The sequence below is a fragment of the Myxocyprinus asiaticus genome, chromosome 39, assembly GCF_019703515.2.
Source record: "Myxocyprinus asiaticus isolate MX2 ecotype Aquarium Trade chromosome 39, UBuf_Myxa_2, whole genome shotgun sequence".
Lineage (NCBI taxonomy): Eukaryota > Metazoa > Chordata > Actinopteri > Cypriniformes > Catostomidae > Myxocyprinus > Myxocyprinus asiaticus.
The window spans coordinates 35,976,249-35,998,371 of record NC_059382.1 but is presented as its reverse complement, the minus strand read 5'-3'; the positions used below and the strand labels follow the sequence as shown (position 1 = coordinate 35,998,371).

At 40.5% G+C, this 22,123-nt stretch overlaps 1 protein-coding gene across 2 annotated transcripts in view; it reads right to left on the bottom strand.

Annotated features, from left to right (window-relative positions):
- dock10 (dedicator of cytokinesis 10) overlaps window positions 1–22,123 on the bottom strand; it is a 194,761-nt gene that overhangs the window by 114,313 nt on the left and 58,325 nt on the right. For both annotated transcript variants that reach the window (XM_051679641.1, XM_051679640.1), the window contains one exon: window positions 20,179–20,268. In XM_051679641.1, coding sequence (XP_051535601.1) covers window positions 20,179–20,268 — 90 coding nt within the window. The remainder of the gene's footprint in view (window positions 1–20,178; window positions 20,269–22,123) is intronic.

The following is a 22,123-nucleotide window of genomic DNA, read 5'->3' as shown; positions in this document are numbered from 1 at the left end:
ACTGAAATGTATTAGGCTTAATGCTACTAAAGTTTTCCAGCCAACGATGGTGAGTGATTTTCTCTTTTTCTTGTCATTATTGTTGCTTGATTAATATTAACGATATGCTTTTAACAGCCGCAGCAGGTATTTAAGGTACAAATCGGATATTTTGAAAAAGGATATAAGATTTTTGTCCTGTCTGGATCACGTAATACATTAATGGCTGTATTTAAATTAATATCGTGTCAAAACGCCACCGATTTTTGTCCCGTCTGTTTACACACTCGTAATACATTAATGGCAGTGTCTTTTTTATCCTTTCGCGTCAAGAGGTGCATTTTGAAGCTCATTTAAATGTTCAGGAGTGTTCGCAGACTATGCACATAAAGCGGCTGTAGACAACAAACAGCGCACGGGTGTGGAATTGAGTCAGAATTCATTCGTGACACAAAAATTATTTAAAACTCTGTTAATCCTGCAATTAAAATATATTCATTTGCATTGAGCAGGCAGCCAAGGTATGGCAGCTGCCTCCTGTTTGTTGTGATGCTGAGTTTGCCGACTGTCAGATGTACGTAAACACATGGACAAATCCCTTTTCGACCCTGTGTGTTGTGGAAAGGTAAACACTAATTGTTTCAAGCTAACATTAGCGAACATAAGATGGACATTCAGTGGGCTCAAAAGTGCCAGCAGTTCACTCGCATTTGCTAGTGAAAGAAATTAAATGCAAATACGAAAAATAACTGGTCGCATTTGTGCGAGTGTGATATACATTTAATTCTGCGTCCCATTAGTTGTATTTTCCACATTATTTCATGCAACCTGATAGACTGTAACTGTAATTATGATCCACATCACAAAAAGCATTACATAAGTATAATCAAAAATAAATAGAAGCACCTTGGCATTAAATGGAGTCGGGAGTTGAGAAGACTGCGCGATGAAGAATGAATGAGTGTCCGGTATTAGCTATAGAGGCAATGCTTCTAAAATGCCTTTGCACTAGATTTGAGATTATATCAATTTTGAAAATATGAAATTATTTATGCGCTGCAAAGAAATACAATAGGCACCTTTACATAGGCTGAAACACCGGACTCTTCAAGCGAACAGTGTTCAGATTCCCTTTGTGGTAGCCTACTTAAGCTCCGTGTAGCCAGTTTCATGCGATCATTTGTTTTTGTTTTTATGTTTTCAAAATGATTTTGCTCTTAGTGTTGATTAGGAACCGTGTCTAAAAAGCCAATACTTGTGAGCTGGCCCTAGTGATTGGCCCTGTTTGAAAGGTGACAATCGTTCCTCTACTACAGAGACTAAACTTGGGGGCATGTGCTAAGAAAAACGTTATAGATAATTATCTCCATTCTACACTGTACATGTAATGGAATAAACATACAGACTGTGCTAATTCCACAAAAAATAGATTTATTTTATATACTTATCAGTATGAATCTTTTATTTATGTTTTGTAAATACCTTTTCAGAGGACTGAATTGAACCAGGTGTGATCCATAATGTTTGTCTAAGCACATGTGCTCATAAAAAAAAGTAAGCGTAGGTCCCATGCAATAACAAAATTAGCAGCTAATTTAGCAAATTATTGTTATTGCAACCAGTCAGTAAAGCTATGTCAGACAATGAGCGTGAGCAGACAAAGAGAAACAGACAGAGCAGCAGCAGCAGTAACCCCAAACCCAAAAAAAGCAGAGTACATGCGCCTCAGAAGTTCCTTCCTCGATATCAGGAGAAGTGGTCCTGCTTGACGCAATCCAAGCTACCATATCATGCATTTTGAACTTTGTGCAAGTATGATGTTGACATAAGTCATCAAGAAAGCTCAATGCTTACATATAAGGATGCTAAATTATTTGATCCTAAGATATATTGCATAATATTACTAAGTGGCCTTTTTTATTACAAAGTGGCCTTTAAGTGACCCATATCATTTAATGACTTGAATAAATGGATTATGAAATTTGAAAAAAATAATACAGCCATAGCAATGTACAATGTGGTCCCTCTTTCACTTTTAGATTGTAAACATCATGTGGATGGGAAAAAGCATCAGAATCTACTGGCAGCTACAGCATCAACCCCAGCTATAGTAACCTTTTTCCACCAAGCCAGTGATCTGAAACCCATTCGGGCTGAAACTCTCTTTACTACATATATTGTTGAACAAAACCTGCCATTGGCTGTGGCAGACCATGCAGGGCCACTTTTTCAAAAGATGTTTCCCAACAGTGACACTGCAAATCAGTACAGCTGTGCCAGGACGAAGACTGCAAACATCATCAAAACACTGGCCCTTGATGATGAGCAAGGAATCACAGAGGCAATGAAGAGGTGTCTTTCAGCCTGGGTACCAATGGCAGTACCAACATGGAGGATGTCAAAATGTATCCGATTGTAGTACGGCTCTTCGATGCAAGTATCTGAAAGGTAGTAGTGTTATTGCTTAAGCTATGTGAATCGAGAGAGTCTACAGGAAGAGCTATATTTGACATAATTGACACTGAAATGAAGAAGAGGAGCATTCCGTGGTCCAGTTGTGTGAGTTTTGCAGCGGATAATGCTGCTGTCATGCAAGGTCTGGGAAAAGGGGTGGCAGCATTTCTGAAGTCCCGAAATGAAAATGTGTACTTGGTTGGTTGTGCCACAAAGGAAGCCAACGCAAGCTGGATCTGAAGAGTTCTATGCAGATGTCCGAAACTTATTTTCTTCTGTAGTAGACTACATGTTGCTGAAATTTCCATTTGCAGATGTGCTCCTCCAGCATGCAGTGGTCGCTGACATAGCCAACAGGCACACTGCCAAGTTCTCTTCCCTCAACTTTTTCATGGCATGCTTTCCCTGCATTATTCCTGAGGGAGCCTCTGTTGATCTGGTGGCAGAGGAGTTTAGACTCTATCAGGCAACAACCTTTGAGCAGAGTCTGGTCATCATGCGCACGGATCAGGCCTGGAGAGAAATCGGCACAATGAAAGGGGGGGTGGGGGGGTTTTAGCCTGGTCTACTCCCACCTTTTGGCTGTGATGCTGGGGATCGCTGCGATCGAATATTCAGTCTCGTTTCCAAGAACAAAACCCAGTACAGAGCCTCCCTCAGTACAGACATGCTGAGTGCCCTCGTTACCAAGAAGGTTTCAGTGATTGCCAGAGGAACTGTTTGCCACAGAGAAGTCTACCCTGATGCTCTGCTGTGTAAGGTTAAATCTGCTAGCTACCAGGCAAATCTGTCTAGGAAATGATTTCCTGAACATTTGAAGGTCTCCAGAAGATTTGTACTCACCCACTGTTTCCTATCATAGATTTTTCATTTTTATTATGGATAACATGTTTATTTGATACTGATGCTCTGCTTCAAACATTTGTTCTTATCATATCAGAGTTAAATTTTTTTTTTAATCATGGATAAGACGTTTGTACATTTTGTACCTAAAAAAATAACTTGTTATTATTTGTTTAATAAAAGAAAAAAAAACTCCAAGAATAAAAGCCCTTTGCGTGTTCTTTCTAATTAGATCTTGTTAGTGACTTTTACCATATGTGTAAATGGAATGCGGTCAACAAAGAAAGTATTCCAACATTTTATAGACTTGATTTGGTACAATTCTATAATTGTGATCAAACTCACAAACAGCGTGCGCACGAGCGTGCGGGGGGAAGAAATCCGCAATTCGGCGCGTGCTACGCGTGCAAGTTGAATCTCCAATTTGCCGCGTGTGTCTGGTACTCTAAAAAGTTGGACAGGGTTGGCAGGTCTGGAATGTGCCTCAGCTGGGTGCGGTTTCAATCTCTCCCCCTTAGATCGGGACACTTCACGCAACTCATAGAAGAGACGCTGACCACACAGAGAAATGCCAGTTTCGGAGTTTGTAGTTATTTACACGATCTGCTTGCATATTATTTGAACTTTAATAAAGCTATAACGCATTAAAAATAACTGCATTTAAGATGTAACGCCGGGGTGTTTCCTTTAAAGACGCTCGACATGCAAGTTTTGCTCCAGCTCCACTTACTCCACAACAAGAGTGCTTCTGTATTTACTTATTTTGTATTTTTGCATTATAATTCCCTCATACTTTGTGATCTACATCACCTGAAGCTGTTTGGTAAGTTTAGAGTGCATCTGGACTGTGAGCTGTGTAATTCTTCCTCTCCTCAGTCAGGCGTGAACTGCAGTGCTGCTCTCACCATCATCAGAGTTTAATGTGATCTCAAATGACTAAATGACATCAACTGACTATTCGACAATGAAAATCTTTTTCGACAATTTGTTATTGTTGACGCTGTCGATAACGTTGACTAATCGTTTCAGCCCAAATATGAAGCAATACAATTAACATGGATACTCACACTTGTCTGTTGTGACATTACTGTCAGGTCAAATATAGTTGCCACTGCATCAACTTTTAATTTAAGTCTCTCTGCAAAGCCTGCGTTGAACTGGGTCTTGTTTGAAAAAGAATCCACAGTAAAATGAAGTGAACAAACAAACACTGTACTGACGTGATCCAGGACTTCATTAAAAATAAACATCAGCCACACTTTCCTAATGTTAGGATCATTATGAATCAAACGCAAAGAATCTGTTTTTCCACAACCTGGCACTGCACAATGTTTTGTAAACTTTGCAGGCATCTCGAACCTCTTGTTGCTCCAATAATCCCTGTGTCTCTCCCTGCCGAGCTGACTCTTATCACTGCTCTAACCGCGAACCTGTGGGAAGGCCAAAGAGGACAGAGAGGTGATGGAACATGCTTATACATCAATGAAAGTTGGTGTACAGATGTAACAACGTTAAAGAAGATGTGCTGTCCTAATTTGGAAGTGCTCTTTATTAACTGTAAGCCTTTCTACTTGCCACAGGAGTTTTCCTCGTTTATTCTGGTGAGTGTTTATATCCCGCCACATGCGTGCATGAACGCAGTGCTGCACCAGCTGGCTGATCAAATCACAGACACGGAACAACAATACCAGTTATAACTCAGTTATTATAATTCTTGGGGATTTTAACAAAGCAAACCTCACACGTGAACTGCCTAAATACAAACAGCACATTACATACCCAACCAGAGACAGAAATACACTGGATCATTGCTACACAAAAATAAAGGATGCATATCGCTCTGTCCCTAGAGCAGCTTTGGGACTCTCTGATCACTGTCTGGTTCATCTTCTTCCAACCTACAGGCAGAAACTAAAATCAGCTAAACCTGTAGTAAAGACTGTAAAGTGATGGACCAATGAAGCAGAGCTGGAACTACAAGCCTGCTTTGACTGCACTGATTGGAGTATTTTTGAGGCTGCAGACACCAATCTGGATGAGCTCACAGATACTGTGACATCATATATCAGTTTCTGTGAGGATATGTGCATTCCTTCTAGGACTTATTTAACATACAACAATGACAAACCGTGGTTTACAGCAGAACACATGCAACTTTGTCAGGCAAAAGAGGATGCTTACAGAGGTGGGGATAAAATCTTGTACAATCAGGCCAGGAACACACTGAGAAAGGAAATCAGAGTGGCTAAAAGATGCTATTCTGATAAGCTGAAAAACAAGTTTTCAGCTAATGACTTAGCATCAGTGTGCAGTGGCCTGAAACAGTTTACTAATTACAGGACTCCTACCCCCAACACTGCAGTGGACCAACAACTGGCTGACGACCTGAATGTGTTCTGCTGTAGATTTGAAAGGCCCAATCTCACACCCCACATCTGCTCTGACCTTCACTTCACACAAACATCAACACCTCCTTCTACCCCTCTCCTTCCCCTTCCTGCTACTCAACCTGCACTTAAGATCTGTGAAGAGGAGGTGTGCTGTGTCTTCTGAAAACAAAAGATAAGGAAAGCACAGGGCCCAGATGGTGTTTCACCCACTTGTCTAAAATCCTGTGCTAACCAGCTGGCCCCCATCTTCACACTGATCTTCAATAGATCACTGGAGCAGTGTGAAGTCCCATGCTGCTTCAAATGCTCAATCATCATTCCTGTCCCAAAGAAACCCAAAATCAAAGGACTTAATGACTACAGACCCGTCACTCTGACATCTGTGGTCATGAAATCATTTGAGAGAGTGGTGTTGGCCCACCTGAAGGACATCACTGGACACTTTCTAGATCCCCTTCAATTTGCTTATTGAGCAAACAGGTCTGTGGATGATGCAGTCAACATTGGATTGCATCATATCCTGCAACATCTGGACAGACCAGGGACATATGCAAGGATCCTTTTTGTGGATTTCTGTTATCCCAGCTATTCTCCAGACTAAATTACACCAACTCTCTGTTCCCACGTCTATCTGTCAGTGGATCACCAGCTTTCTGACGGACAGGCAGCAGCTAGTGAGATGGGGGAAATTCACTTCCAACACATGTACAATCATCACTGGTGCCCCCCAGGGATGTGTGCTCTCCCCACTAATCTTCTCCCTGTATACAAATGACTGCACCACCAAGTACCCCTCTGTCAAGCTCCTGATGTTTGCAGACAACACTACTGTCATCGACCTCATCCAAGATGACGATGAGTCTGCATACAGAAGGGAGTTTGAACGGCTGATTCACTGGTGTAGTCAAAACAACCTGGAGCTGTACACGCTCAAAACGGTGGAGATGATTGTGGACTTTAGGAGGAGCACCCCAACACTGACCCCCCTCACCATTCTAAACAGCACTGTGGCAGCAGTGGAGTCATTCAGATTCCTGGGCACTACCATCTGACAGGACCTGAAGTGGGAGACCCACATTGACTCCATTGTGAAAAAGGCCCAGCAGAGGTTGTACTTCATTCGCCAGTTGAGGAAGTTCAACCTGCCACAGGCGCTGCTGATACAGTTCTAGTCAGTAGTCATTAAGTCTGTCTTCTGCACTTCAGTGTCTGGTTTGGTGCAGCTATGGAATTGGATATCAGAAGACTACAAAGGACAGTTCGGACTGCTGAGAGGATTATTGGTTGCCCCCTTCCCTCCCTTCAAGAACTGTATGCTTCCAGAGTGAGGAAAAGGGCTGGAAAAATCACTCTGGACCCCACTCACCCAGCCCACTACCTTTTTGAACTGTTGTCTTCTGGCAGGCGCTACAGAGCACTGAGCACCAGAACCATCAGGCACAGGAACATATATATATATATATATATATATATATTGACCTATTGTGTATAGTTCTATAAATACTTTATTTTCTATTCACTTTTTATTATTTTTTTTTAATTATTTTTATGATCTCTGTCTTGTTGCTGTATTGTTTGTGCACTGGAAGCTTCTGTCACAAAGGCAAATTCCTTGTATGTGTAAGCATACTTGGCAATAAAGCTCATTCTGATTCTGATTCTGGTTCTGATCAAGGACAATTTTTTTTTCTCAATGCATGACACCTTTAACAGAAATGGCTGGGGAAAAGATCAAAGACAACCAACCCACGTTTTCTGTCATATTTTAGTTAGAAGTGTACTGTATTTGGAATTTAGTTAATGGTACTTATACACTATTTTTTGTTGCCATCTAGTGGTTATCTAGAGAGCAGCAACAGTGGATATCCGGTGTGTTATATCCAGTTGGGATGTAAGGGGGTGTGTATCTAAATAAAAAATGTGTAAAAAGTACAGCCTTTGTGGAATGCATGTCTTCATCTGTTTATTTCACATCAATATATTACAATTTGACGATGGTAAATGGTAAAGCAGAAAAATAAAGAACAGTTTGTAGTGCTTTAAAGAAAGTTTTTGACGAACTGGAAAGCAAATACTTGACTGGTGGACATGGCAACATTCCAAATTGTCAACATCTCTCAACTGTCAAAAAATTGACATGCAGCTAGACACAGCAGCTGTTGTTAGCTTAGTGTCAGAGATGACCTACCAGAAATTGCTCTCTCATTTACCACTGCAGAATTGCAAACTACCTCTTTCCATGTTTCTGGAGAACCGATCCCAGTGTTAGGAAAGATAGTGGTGGGTGTGGAATATGAGAATCAGACAGCAAAACTACCATTAGTGATCAGCAAGGGTGACTGCACTGCACTGCTATGCAGAAACTGGCTTCACACAATAAGACTGAATTGGAAGTCCATTTTCTCAGTGACAAAAGCATTAAGCACGGACAGTACAGACTTGGAGAATGTTTTAAGGAAACACAGTACTGTTTTTGAGGAGGGGCCCAGCACCATTAAAGATTTCAAGGCTTCCATCAGAATGAAGCCAGACACACAGCCCATTTTTAAGAAAGCAAAACCGATGCTATATGCATTAAAAGAAGCTGTTAAAAGGGAACTAGACAGACTAGAATCCATGGGCACCATCTCCAAAACTGAGAGATGTGAATGAGCTGCTCCAATTGTAAATGTGCCAAAGGCAGACATAACAATCAGGATATGTTGAAATTACAAAGTGAATGTAAACCAGTGCATTGAAGAAGAAACATATCCACTGCCTAATGCCGAGGACCTTTTCGAGCCAGTGCTGAAGCAGTCTCATATGCATCAACCCGAGTGGAGTGACCACCCCTGAGGATGCCATATGTCCCAGGAGCCTCTGAAACAGTTTCAGTGGAACCGCTGTCTTCTGTCTGAACGCCTTCAAACAGGTCATCACCGACTGTGCGCGCTCGTTCATGAGGCGAGCCATCATCGAGACTGTGTCTAACTCCAAGCCGAGAAAAGAGATGCTCTGAACCGGGAGGAGCTTGCTCTTTTCCCAGTTGACCCGAAGCCCTAGTCGGCTGAGGTGCGAGAGCACCAGGTCCCTGTGCGCACACAACAGATCCCGAGAGTGAGCTAGGATTAGCCAGTCATCGAGATAGTTGAGGATGCGAATGCCCGCTTCCCTTAACGGGGCAAGGGCTGCCTCTGCGACCTTCGTGAAGATGCGAGGGGACAAGGACAGGCCGAAAGGGAGGACCTTGTAATGATACGCCCGACCCTCGAATGCAAACCGCAGGAAGAGTCTGTGTCGAGGTAGAATCGAGACGTGGAAGTACGCGTACTTCAGGTCTACCACCGCGAACCAATCTTGATGCCGGACACTTGCTAGAATGCGTTTTTCACCGCAGGAGGACGCCCTTGGCAGTGAGCAGACGGGGTGCGGTATCTTGAGCTGCGCCAGGGCAGGATGTGCTGGATAGCTTCCGTCTGCTGCTTCACCGCCGAGAACTGCTGAGCAAAGTCCACGGTGTCGCCGATCTTGTCAGCTCCTCGTGCACTTCTGGGAAGAAAGGAACTGGGGCGGGCCGTGGCTGTGAGCGGCGCCGCGAGCCCAGGAACCAATCATCGAGCCGCGAGGGTTCAGGGGAGAGCGGAGGGTTCCACTCTAGCCCCGACACTCAAGGCTGCCCGGGAAAGCATATCTGTCATCTCCGTGTCAGCCTTGGACTGGGCGACCGTGCCCGAGGGGGGAAGCCCAGCTGAGGCTTCCACGTCCGACTGGACGAGCCTGCTCTCGAGAGCTCATCACCATCGCGGGCTCAGAACAAGAGGTCGAACTCGCCGTGAGACGAGCCGGTGGACTCATCCGGAAGCCCGATCGGGGCAGACGAGCGTGCTGGGGAATGGGAGGTCCGTGGGGGGATACCCGGTGGAGGTGGTCCCATTGGGGTCCCCAAATCACCCCCAGTGCTAGCCGCGCTGGCCTCATACCCGTAGGTAGAAGGCAAGCCGCGACCGCATCGTTGCCATGGACATGTTCTTGCAATGATTACATGACCCATCCATGAACGCTGTCTCCGTGTGGGCAGTGCCCAAGCACGAAAGACAGCGATCGTGACTGTCAGAAGGCGAGAGATAACGACCGCAACCAGGAATAACACACAAATGGTAGGGCATCTTTAAAAAGACGTCCCGTATGTGCTGCCCTTTTAGAGAAATATACTCTTTTTTAGAATATATTCTTTTATTTCTGCCGAAGCGCCCAGGGGTGTTCTCTGCAGTGCACCAGTGCAGAGGGGAGAGAAGCCACTGAAATGCACCGTCAGATCCAGCAGAGGTGAATGAACAGCCGTGGGAATTCAGCTCAGTGAGCATCGACCGTTCGGCTCCGAAGAGAAAATCTGAATGAGCGGTTGCATACCAGCTCCTTTTATACCTGTATGTTCAGGGGAGTGGTATGCAAATACCACTCGTCAATTTTCATTGGCCTTTTTTCAAAGACCAGAGGTGTTTCGGGATCCCAAGAGTGACCCCTAGTATCACTTCATCGACACAACGTCGAGTGAGTGACAAGTAGGGAACTAGTGGTTATCTAGAGAGCTGCAACACCGGATATACTGTATGTTATATCCGGTTGGGCTGGGCGATAGGACGATGTAATCGGATATCGATGATGTCTTACAAAGATGCTGATGCCGACTGTGAACAGACGATGATCGACAATATTAGGAAATGGCAAAACTATGGATCTGGGATGTCGCCAAATATATTAAACAATGGCCAGGGTGTGAAGCTAGCACCCGCCAACCGAAAATGCGACGAGGCTGAATCCAGTCCGCAAGCTCCTTGTCCAAATGACTTTCATGCACGGTTAATTTTGCTCATCTACCCGCAACAGGCGGGTGACCTGTAAGACGTCTCAGAGTGACACATGACAAGAAATGCTGTTAGTCACAAAGACATGCGCTTGAAGAAACATACTTTATTATATTTTTAAGAACAGACAAAAGAAAAACTGTCAATGCTTGTGTCTGATTCACTGTTTGTTCAGAGGTGTGCAGCACGAGCCTGTCATATGGAACACACACATACCGGCGTGCAACGTGAGCCTGTCTCGTGGAACAAGCACATGTAAAGAGTTTTCATCTGTTTCATTTGTCTGAAAACTGTTTGCAAGAATAGTCTCGTCTATGAGAATGCTGCAAATTATCTCTGATCATCGCATGCATTGTGAACATAACACTGCAGGTTCAGTAATATATCTTTGTAATAAAGAAACAAAGACAAAAGTGATTAAATCATAAAGTAATACAAGACACTTTCATCTTGAACCTAAAATTTTATTTTATTTTATTTTCTTCAGGCCACATTAACTGTATTACCAAAATGCAATACAAACATATTGCAATTCGATAAGAACACACATTTGGCAGCATTATTTTGGGAACAAAAGGGAATTTATTAAGCTTATTTATTTTGATTATTATTGTCTTTACATTTATAATGGCCTTTAGTTCTTAATCTGTAGGTTATTAGTAATTTTCCACCTGTTCTCGTTGACGGATGCTTGCGTGATGGCAAATGGAGCTATTGGAGATGGTAAATGCTTGGATTTGGGGAGGTGCTAAATAAGATTTTTTGATCACTTTGTTATTTTATTGCTTTTTTCGTTAAAGTGCAATTTGAAGTTAGAAATGTCTTTTGTTTATGTTTTTCATGTTTCAATAAATGTAATACATTTTTTAAAGCCAAATCAATGAAGCAAAAAAATTCCCTGACCCTTGGCAGGGGGGTTGATAATGTAATCGGATATCGCAATATTTTTAAGCCGATTATCGCAAAAATATTTTTTACATATTGCCCAGCCCTGATGTAAGGGGGTATCTAAGTAAAAAACGGAGTAAAAGTACTTTGTGGAATGCACGTCTCCGTCTGTTTATTTCACATCAATATATTACAAGAAGCAGAATATTTTTGTCAAAGATATAGCTTTCTAGTGCATGATTATTGTATATAGCCATTGTGATTCCAAAACACCAGTAAAGGCACCTATTCATAATTTGACATTACATTGCATATGCCATTGCTCATTCTGGTTGAGATACTCCGCTAAATAATGGTTGGAAAAACAACAGCACCTTTAGTACAAAAGTATAGTACAGGTTTAGTTAAAAACATTTTGTCATTTTCTTACATTTCCCTTGTGATAAACACTATTTACTGCCAAAACATCAACACTGTAATCCAAGGAGAAATACACTATTTTCATGTTCAGCGTTTTGTCTCCAATAAAAATATAATGTATGGTTGTTTAAAACAGTACTAAGACTTGTACAAATGCAATTTTGTTTATTAATATATATTATTCTTTAACATAATAACACATTGACTCCAATTTTAAATGGAAAGCCGATTTGTTGAGCTTTAAAAAAAACGGGGAAGAATGGGGAAGAAAACACTTGAATTAAAGCGTTTTTTATTTTATTTTTTGCTTATTAGGGGCTGTTCACATCAAATGCATTTTGCATCCATCTATGCTGTTTTTTTCGTTGTTTTTCTATGTAAACAAGCTCTAGGTGGACTTATTTAACCGTTAAACAGCGTCTCATGCAGGAGCCAGCTAAAAAAATTTTTTTTAATTCCCGTATTTGGACCTGGAATGTCCCGTATTTGGCTGGTAGAAATTTGGCAACCCTATGTGTGTGTGTCTTCTTTGGATTAAAGCTCCCTGACACCCCAACAATAAACACATTTCCCCACAGAAATAAAACCAGAGCCAGGTCAACTACAGATTAACACCAATAACCACACATACACAGGCACACAAACTTAAATCAGGTCAAACTTCACAAACCTGTGGCCCAGCAGCAGGAAGGGGAGTTCTCACATGAGAGGTCAAACTCAACTCTGGGTTGACATTAATGTTGGGCGATACAGCTAAAAAAATACCAGCCTTTTGAAAATGTTTAACATACAGTATATCTCAGTATTTATGTTCAGAAATGGCTTAAAATGTTTTGAGTGATGACGAAAAACTAATAGTTAAATTATAGTGTGATTCCTTTGCATGAATCAGTTAATCTGTCAAACTGATCAACTCTAACAATATTTTTGCTCCTGAGCGCTAATAAAGTATCTTTATTATCAGTACTTTCTGCAAATATATCATGAATACTCAATATATCTCCCAGCCCTTGGCAAACCACATCCTGAGCAGAGATACACAACAAACTGAAAGTAAAAAGTACACACACTTTCAGATAAACCCCTTGTCTATTTGTCAGTCTCCTCTTTGAATCATACAGTTCACCGCTCAATTCAAACACACACAGAGCTGTTCTCCAGGGACCTGTACCATGAAGCCGGTTTCGGTGGCTAGCCAAGTTTATTTTGTGCCAACCCTTGGTTCTAGGTACCATAAAAGTAGGTCGGCCTTTACCGGTGTTCATCGCCATAGTAATTTACGCTCCACGGCTAACCTGCTCCATAGCAGGTTTTTCTCTGCATAACAAATCACTAACAGATATTGAACCAATCAGCTGTGAGTAAAGTGACATCTCTGATGCAATGGAGTCCCTTCCCTGTGTCTCTTAAAGCACTATTTACAGAAAACAAAATCGACTTCATGGTAAATTATTTATTTGAGAATCTACATATAAATTTGTGGCAAATGAAGTCTTGTATTTTATTTAAATATACTTTAACTGTTTTTCATTTACAAACTCAAGCCATAAAATATAAAATATCTATGAAAATACTGTATAAACATACGAACATGCATAATATAATATGAAGCTATCTATAAAACAGCTAGTAAGATGGATTAATACCTGCCAATAGTGATCAATTTTAAAATATTAAAAGCTTAATCACTCCAAATGATGGCTACAGAAAAAGATTAATGCCTCTCAAACCGCTTCTTTCATGGACTGGAGATGAACATACAGTATTACACATGATGTTCAATATAAGCGGTACACAAAATATAGTAAAAAAAAAAAAAAAAAAAAGACTTGTTATTGCATACAGTTGGCTATTCCGAATGCTTTTTAATTGAGTGCTTTTTGTTTTTAATTATTCAATAGTAGCCTATTTTAATTTGTAATAGTATTAAATGATATTAAACTTTCAATTTAAATCAATATAAAATCTTTTATATTTTAAAAAAGTTTTTTTTTTCACTATTAAAATTAATAAGCCTGTGTGTTCTTGTTGCAGAAATGAATAACATATGCACTGATATATCAGCTGTTTTCTATTTTTAATCACATTCAGAATTAGCAGACCTCTTGAGCTCTCACAGCAGCCGAAGTGTGTATTCTTGCTGTGTAAATGTGCTTTAATTCTTCATGATTTCATGGTAATCTCTTGTGCAGTATAAAATACATTTACGTGTACAAAATACTGTATATATAAAAAATATATATATATATTGTTGTGCTGTTTAAAAACATAACGCGGAGAGGTAAATCTCACAAGAAGCGAAACTGAATCATGCTCTCTCTCTCTCTCTAGCTATCTCTCTCTCTCTACTCTCTCTCTCTCTCTCTCTCTCTCTCTCTCTCTCTCTCTGTGTTTCAAGCGTTTGGCTGTTCATTGCAAACGTCACTCATTCATGTTGACAGAGAAAGTTGATGAGCCGCATCCGCGATGGGAGAAAGGTGCCTGAGGTTGTTCCTGGCAGGGTACTCAGCCTTACAGTCTCCATATGGTTAGAATTAGGGATGGGTCGGGGTTAGGGCATCTGCTGACAAACCGAGGCCCCTTTGTACAATGTGCAGATGCATCATGGTATCAGTTAAGCCTGATTTGATTGGTTTGGTTTTGTCAACTCAAAACCAATCCTGTAACCCTAAGTTTGTTCAGTGAGTGTCATGGTATAGGCCCCTGATCTCTCTGTCTGTGTGTTTCATATGCAAACACAAACAAGGCCTTAAGGTTTGGCTTGGCAAGCATCGTTCCTTAATGTGCATGTATGAAGTATATAAACTCTTTTTCTGAAAGGCAAAATATCGATTTCCCTCTGTAGCGTGGAGGAGGGCGGGGCCGGGCAGGGCCGGAATGACGCACGCACGGACCCCAATCAGCCTGATGAGGCGAGCGAGGGATAAAGGCGAACGGAGACGGCAGTTCGAGAGAGAGAGAGAACTACAGCAGCTGACCTGTATGTGTTTATGTTTGTGTGTTTTTGTTTAAGTTTATCATTAAACTATTATTTATATTGTCAAGCCGGTTCTCGCCTCCTCCTTTCCCCCTTTACACCCTCATTCAGTTTTCTACAAGTGGTCAATCTCCACCCCTACTGTTGCTGCTTTGACTTCACAGCATATGCACCAGCAGGGTAGTCGATAGTAAAGTGTTTGGGAATGCACATTTTCTTGTGGTGCCATCTGCTGATCAATGTTCTCAGGATATAATTTTCCTGCAGATCCAAAAAATAGTCCAACCTGGTCTCATCGAATCACATTACTATACCTAAATTTTTGTAAAATGAGTTTCACATGGCTCGTTGTATGTATTGCATCAGTTTCCTGGTGAAATAAACATTAGGGGCACAACAACAACACTGACCACATTTACATGCACTTAAGAATACGGTTTATTATAGGGTTTTAGCGGAAAGTGGCGTTCTGAAATGTCATGTAAACAAGAATGCTGATTTCCTTATGCCATTTAAGGGAATAAGAGAAAGCAGTTTAACACACCAAGGTTTCTCTCTGAGAACTTGGCTTAATGTATCCATTTAAACACATAAGCCGCATTCTGTGATGGGTGTTTGAAGAGTGCGCTTGCGTGGAACAGACTGGCATAACAAACGTCATAGGATAAAGCCCAAACAACATGTCAACACAGCGGAAAGAATTCAACATTTCTGGGAGTACAGTGGGAAAATCACATATACTATAAACTATACCCATTTATACACACAAATGTAAAATATTGACGGTTTGGGGAAATCCCAGAGTTTTGTGTAAGAAGGAAACCCTCTCTACTGTGTCACAATACAGCTGCAGGTCGTGATAGTAAGTTAAGGAAACAAACACAGCAACAACTCTGGAATATCTGAAAATAAAGCGAATCAACAGAGAATAAAATAGTGAAGTCTTCCTCTTCCCATGTTTCGCAGGAAAATTACGTTGCTGTCGAGAAAGCTGCTTACTGACGGAGCCGCATGTATACGGGAGTAAAGAGTATGCCGCTTATACTGTGCATGTAAACGGGAATGCTGTTTTCTCGCAATAACCTGCTTTCTCGCAATAAGCCGCTTTCTGGTGTCCATGTAAACGTAGTCAATTACTTTTATACACTTTCACAAAAAACACAAGGAAAACATCAGATTATCACTTCATAAACACTTACTTTACACCCTGTTTCTCACACAATGCTATCTTTTGACATATAAACACTTTTACTATAGCACATGACTTGTAAGGTGATAAAATGTTTAATTTGCATTACATAACCAACTGCATTTACAAGCTTAGTGCAACTTGCTGATTGACATTTACACAGTGTGCAAAATGTAATTAAAAAAATAAATAAACATTTATACTATTTATTATAGTTGATTTGTTGTATATATATATATTTATGGAAAAAAAAAACAAGTATTTCTTACTAACCATGAAACTGAATTTTGCATTATTTTAATGTAAATTTTGTCCCTATGACCGTGGAATCATGAAGCTGTTGTTCCCTTGCATTTCACTGACAAATAAGACAGATTCGTTGTTCATTGTGTCAGTGAAGTGAAACTGCACCTCCCAGAAAAAGATTTTGTTCCTCACATATTCTTTTGGTCAGGGATGTGTACAGACATTTTTAAGGGGCAGTCGCTTTAAAATTGTCCATCAGACTGGGTGGGTATGCAAGCGCGACCCCAATTTATTTTTCGCTATAATAATTTTTTTTAAGCCATGTATTACGTTTTAATGCTAAACAAATGAGTAGGTAGGCTTGTTAATGTATACAAATTTTAGGCTTAATAATTAGTCATAAAATTTTATTAAACTATTTTGTTTTCATAATTATTTTCCAAAATATGCTGAAGACGAAAAACATAAATGGTGGGATAATTTGCACTATACAGGAAAACTGAAACAACAACAACAACAACAACAACAACAAAAACAGCTGGGTTTAGGTTACATTCACTGGTTCAAAAATTTAACTGTGGATAAGAAATAAATGCGTAACGCATTGTGTTGAACAGAAGAATGCACATCTGTAAGTGTAACTGGATTCAAAATCTTTTCTGACCATTCTTTGTATTCATAGAGTACAGGGAGGTTTGGTTAATAATAATAATAATAATAATAATAATAATAATAATAATAATAATAAAATACTGTTGTTAATTAATGTGCCGATATGTATAAAGAATAATATCATGTCTGACTTTATGCAAACTAACACAAACAGACTGTAGACTGCTGACACTTAAAAGATTTGCATATCACCATGGGAACATTTACTGAACCAATAATTGAAATGTACTGTAAATGAAATATGTCTTCTACACAGGCTGTTAAGTCTGAACTTTAAAACAAGCAGGCTCACAAAATAAAAACTTAATGGTGTTTAATATGTTAAGGACAAATAATAAGTGAGGAAGGGCGCAGTACAGTATCGCTTTCCAAGTGTATTCTTCAAATACTGTATTCCACAATATTCATAATATATTGTAAATGAGGAAGAAAAGAACAACAATTAATTTATTTTGCTGATATACTGTAGACACACGCAATTATGTACAAAGATGCAGAAATCCGTACACATTTGTTTCCTCAGTCATGCGTTTTTACACCACTACATACTATTATTAAGTGTAAAAAAAAAAAAAAAAACATTTGTAAATTTAATTTCACTGGGGCAACATCACTGTTGCATCAGAGGGTCACCTCTGTAAAAGGGCATGAGCTCCAACCCCTAGAGCCACCCCCTCACATGTTCCCCTCACTTGTTACCATGAATTGTCCCTCGCACTTTTTCATGGAGCAAATGTGTTTCATTATGTGTTTCATACAGGAAATGTGTATATACGTATGTAAATACAAACATTAAAATTCAATACCTTAAGAGATGATAGCTGCTCACCCATGTACTACATGAGCTTGTCATTGTAGCAGAAGTTCATATTTGGAATGCAGAAGTGGCCCACCACAAAGTGCAGCTTTTACCTGCGTGAAAGCTTGTTTGCATGGCTCCGTCCATTGGACCGGGTCTGGGGCTCCCTTTTTATTGAGATCAGTCAGCGGGCTGGTGACATTGGAAAAATTAGCCACAAACCTTCGATAGTAGCCGGCTAGCCCCAGAAACTGTCTCACATCCTTTTTGGTCTTGGGTCTCGGGCAGGTGGCGATCGCTGCGGTTTTATCAATCTGGGGTCGCACTTGCCGGGGGATTGTTCCACCATTTCCGGGGGAACGGGATAGGTCGGAAGAAGCGGAGGGGGAGGACCGCAAAGAACGCCTGGTATGCCTCTAAATGGACCTCCACCAACTGCACGGCTTCATCCAGTGATGACGGTCTGTGGCACTGGACCCACTCTGCAGTTCCTTTCAGTAGTTTGGAGACAAATTGTACCAGTACCGTGAGATTGATGACACCCCCGACATCGCTGGGCTCCTCGGCCAGCACCCACCACCGGCAGGAGTCGTGGAGCTGTTGAGCGAAGGCAAACGGGCGGCCGACTTCACTCAGCATCAGGCATCGGAACCGCTGGTGATGCTCTTCTGGGCTGCGGCCGACCCACTGCAGGATGGCTTTCTTCGGCTCAGGGTACTTCAAGAGGTTGTTGACCAGGAGTTGTTGGGCCACGAGTTGGGCCTCCCTGGTCAGCAGCGGTAGGAGGTGGACTGCCCATTGCACCCACGGCCATTCCATAGCTTGGGCCACACGCTCGAAGAGCTCTAGAAAGGCCTCTGGTTCATCTTATGCCCCCATCTTCGCCAGCGCCACATGGGGGTTCGCTGCTGCCGGGGTTGCGACATGCGCCCCCCACGAGGTACAAAGCTCCACAACACCCGTCGGTCCTCTTCTTGGCCTTGAAGGAGTGCCTCGAAGCACTGTTGCTGCTCCACCCGCAGATCCATGAGGGCCTGGTGTTGAGCCTGGTGGATGCTGGCAATGGATCAGAACACTTCCTCCAGTGGCGAAGATGACTCCATAGCAGTGTACCTTCCGCTTTATCTCGGGTTTTGGCACCAGTGTAGCAGAAGTTCGTATTTGGGTCAAAAGGAGGAAGTGGGACACGGAGATTCCAACTCAGGAATGTCACTTTTTATTAACAGAAAACAAACACGTTCGCTTAAAGTGCAACGGTGAAGCTTCAATTCAAACACACAAACAGCTTCTCAGCCGGGCTCTCTCTGCCTTTCGGTGGACTGGGCCTTCTTTCATCTCACCCTACTCTCATTGTGAACATGGAAATGGTAATTAGTCACAATTCATCTCAGGTGGATGTCCTTACCGCTCTCCCTCTCCCCAGATGGACGCTTGACCATGCCCTCACCTCCACAGTCATGTCACTCACCCAAGCTGGATCAAAGGCACAACTCAATGTGACAAAATACTTTCCACTTATGTTTTCTGTGAGATCAAGCAATGTAAGCTGTCAAGTGGCATCTGTTGATGATTTTGATGATGGTCTATGACAGGGGTGTCAAACTCAGTTCCTGGAGGGCCACAGCCCTGCAGAGTTTAGTTCCAGCCCTGCTCCCAAATGCCTCCTTGTAATTTTCAAGCACTCCTGAAGACCTTGATTAGCTGCTTCAGGTGTGTTTAATTAGGGTTGGAGCTAAACTCTGCTGGACTGTGGCCCTCCAGGAACTGAGTTTGACACCACTGGTCTATGACATTATTGTGGTTTTATAGCTTATATCTGAAAGCAGAAGAAGCCTTCTTTTAATTACTTGCGCTTTGGGCACTCACGCTTCAAATCAAATTAATTCGCATTTTATCAAACACTGGTTCACATTGTGTGACAAAACTGTGCCAGAGCGTACCGGTTCATTTGCCTACTTGATGATTGAGTCCCTCACGGCAATAATGCTTTTTAAACATTATCTGTTTTTCATCTCACATTTGCTTTTATGATAATATTGGCTAGGTTTAGGTTTAAGGTTTAGGTTAGGGAGGTAGTCTTTGTTAATTGAAAAACTCAACAGAACATTAAACACCTTAAAAACCTGTTTGGGAGACCATTTAACTCACTTTTAGCAACACACAGTAGACATTTCACTTCGGAACTGCCGTGATATGTGTAATGAACCATGTAATTTTGTTTTGCAAAAATGTTGCTGAAATCACATAATTTTCATAAGCCTATCTAGATTATTCACATGGCATTTAGGGTTTAGGTGATTGGCTCAAAAAAACAAAAACACTGCTGATCAGCGATTTTAAATCGCAAACTTCTGGCTGGACATGCACCAGCCAAGCAACTGCTTTTGAAATGAATGGGAATGCTAACAGATATTTCTCTGCAGGTGTTATGGACCTACTTGATTCCTCAGATTACAACTATGCACACACCCCCCTACCTGTCTGACAAGCAAACATTCAGCATGTTCATCAGCTCCCTCTGGCACAGTGGACTTAACCGTTCTCCTCTCCACTGAAAGAGTAGACACCTGCAATAAAACACACAGACAGAGAGAAAAATGTATTAAAATAATATAAAGAAAAAAAAACATATTCTTTACTACTTATTCTTTTTATTTACAGTATTCTTATTCAAGTATTTCAGTTTCTTTTTATTTTTTTTTTAGAATGACTATTTGCACTAGGTGTAAATAGCACCTGTCGCACAGCGTGGCTGTTTGCACTCCAATTGTCTGGTGGAAGTACAGAAATTGAAGGTAAACTGCGCCGCTAGTGTTCCTGCATTGGCATGGGGTGTAACGACATTGTTGATTTACTTTTCTCGTGCTGATGACCCAGGTTTGATTCCACCTTTTGCCCCACTTTTTTCCATCCTGTTTCTTGTCTCCACTCTTAATTTTTCCTTTAATACTAAAGTTAATATAAAGGTCTATTTCCTCACAGTAATTTGGTCATAGTGAATGTCAGGGAGTTGAGCGAAAGGTTTGAACCAGGTCAAATTAAATATGGTTTTACTGTAGTAATATTGACAGTTTTAATGCAATTAACCATGCTGTTACTACAATAATGTGGTTTTAATATAGTAACCATGTTTAACTTTGTGGTTACTATGATTTTACTACAAAATACCATGGTGATACTATGGTTATTGGAGTAAAACCATGGTTAGAATATATATATATATATATATATATATATATATATATATATATATATATATATATATATATATATTTTTTTTATTTTTTATTTTTTGTAAGGGAAGATTAGGGTTAGGTTTAGGGTTGGGGTAGGTGTACGGTGTCCGTGGGACTCTAAATAAACACAATAGGCATGCTGCAGTGATGCCCTACTGTACGTTAGTATTTAATCATGCAAATAGTACCTATTACTATTTTAACTTAGTGCAAATAACCTCTGCCTTTAAATCAGAAATTGTCGAATCATATAAGTATATTCAAGTCATTATCTGAATGAATTGCATTTTAATGTATTGTTTAATAAAGTAATTATTAAATTACCATCACTGCAAAAAAAATTATTTTCTCAATTAAAAATTTTGTCTTGTTTTCCAGTTAAAATATCTAAACATATTTTTCATTAAATGTTTTTTTTTTCTTACCCCATTGGCAAACACTTTTTTTATTTTTATTTTTTTGTTTTGTTTTAGTTTGCTTTTTGTTAAACCTCACTACATTTTGTTATATTTCTCTGAAAACAAGATTCTTGTTATAAGAATTCTTGTTTTTGTATCTTAAGGATGTTTAGCCTAGATTATTTTTTCTGGAAAACAAGACAAAACTACTTAGTTTTAAGCATTTTGCTAAGTGCATATCATTGACCACAAAACAAACAAAATTGCATTTATACGGTAATGCACTTTATGGGGCAAGGCGATGCAATGGAATAAACATGGTTTGAGCACATTTATAATCCAATATGTCACCTCATGTAAAGTGAAAAATGACCATGTAAAGACGGTAACATTGAGCAAGAAGGTGGTTTACATGGAGCAACCTACTCTCTCAGGAATTACTTCTGTAATGCATAAAGTGAAGTTCATACAGAACAATAGTCTCACTGCTAATAGGATAATTTAGACAACTTTACATCTCAAATAACTCACATTTTTTGTACAGAACAATTGATATAAGTGCTTTAACTGAAAAATACAAGCTACATATTTCTGATTTTAAACTCTCTAGAATGCCTTGCCCAGTAGACTTAATTTATAAGTGAATTACTGTAAACATCGCTTTTATTTGTTTTACATACCGAGGGATGAATTTTTTTGTTTGTTTTCTGTGGTAACTGACAACATGCTACAGATGCTGCCGATAGACCTTAACATGTATTTAACCTGGAACATTCCTAATTACCCAT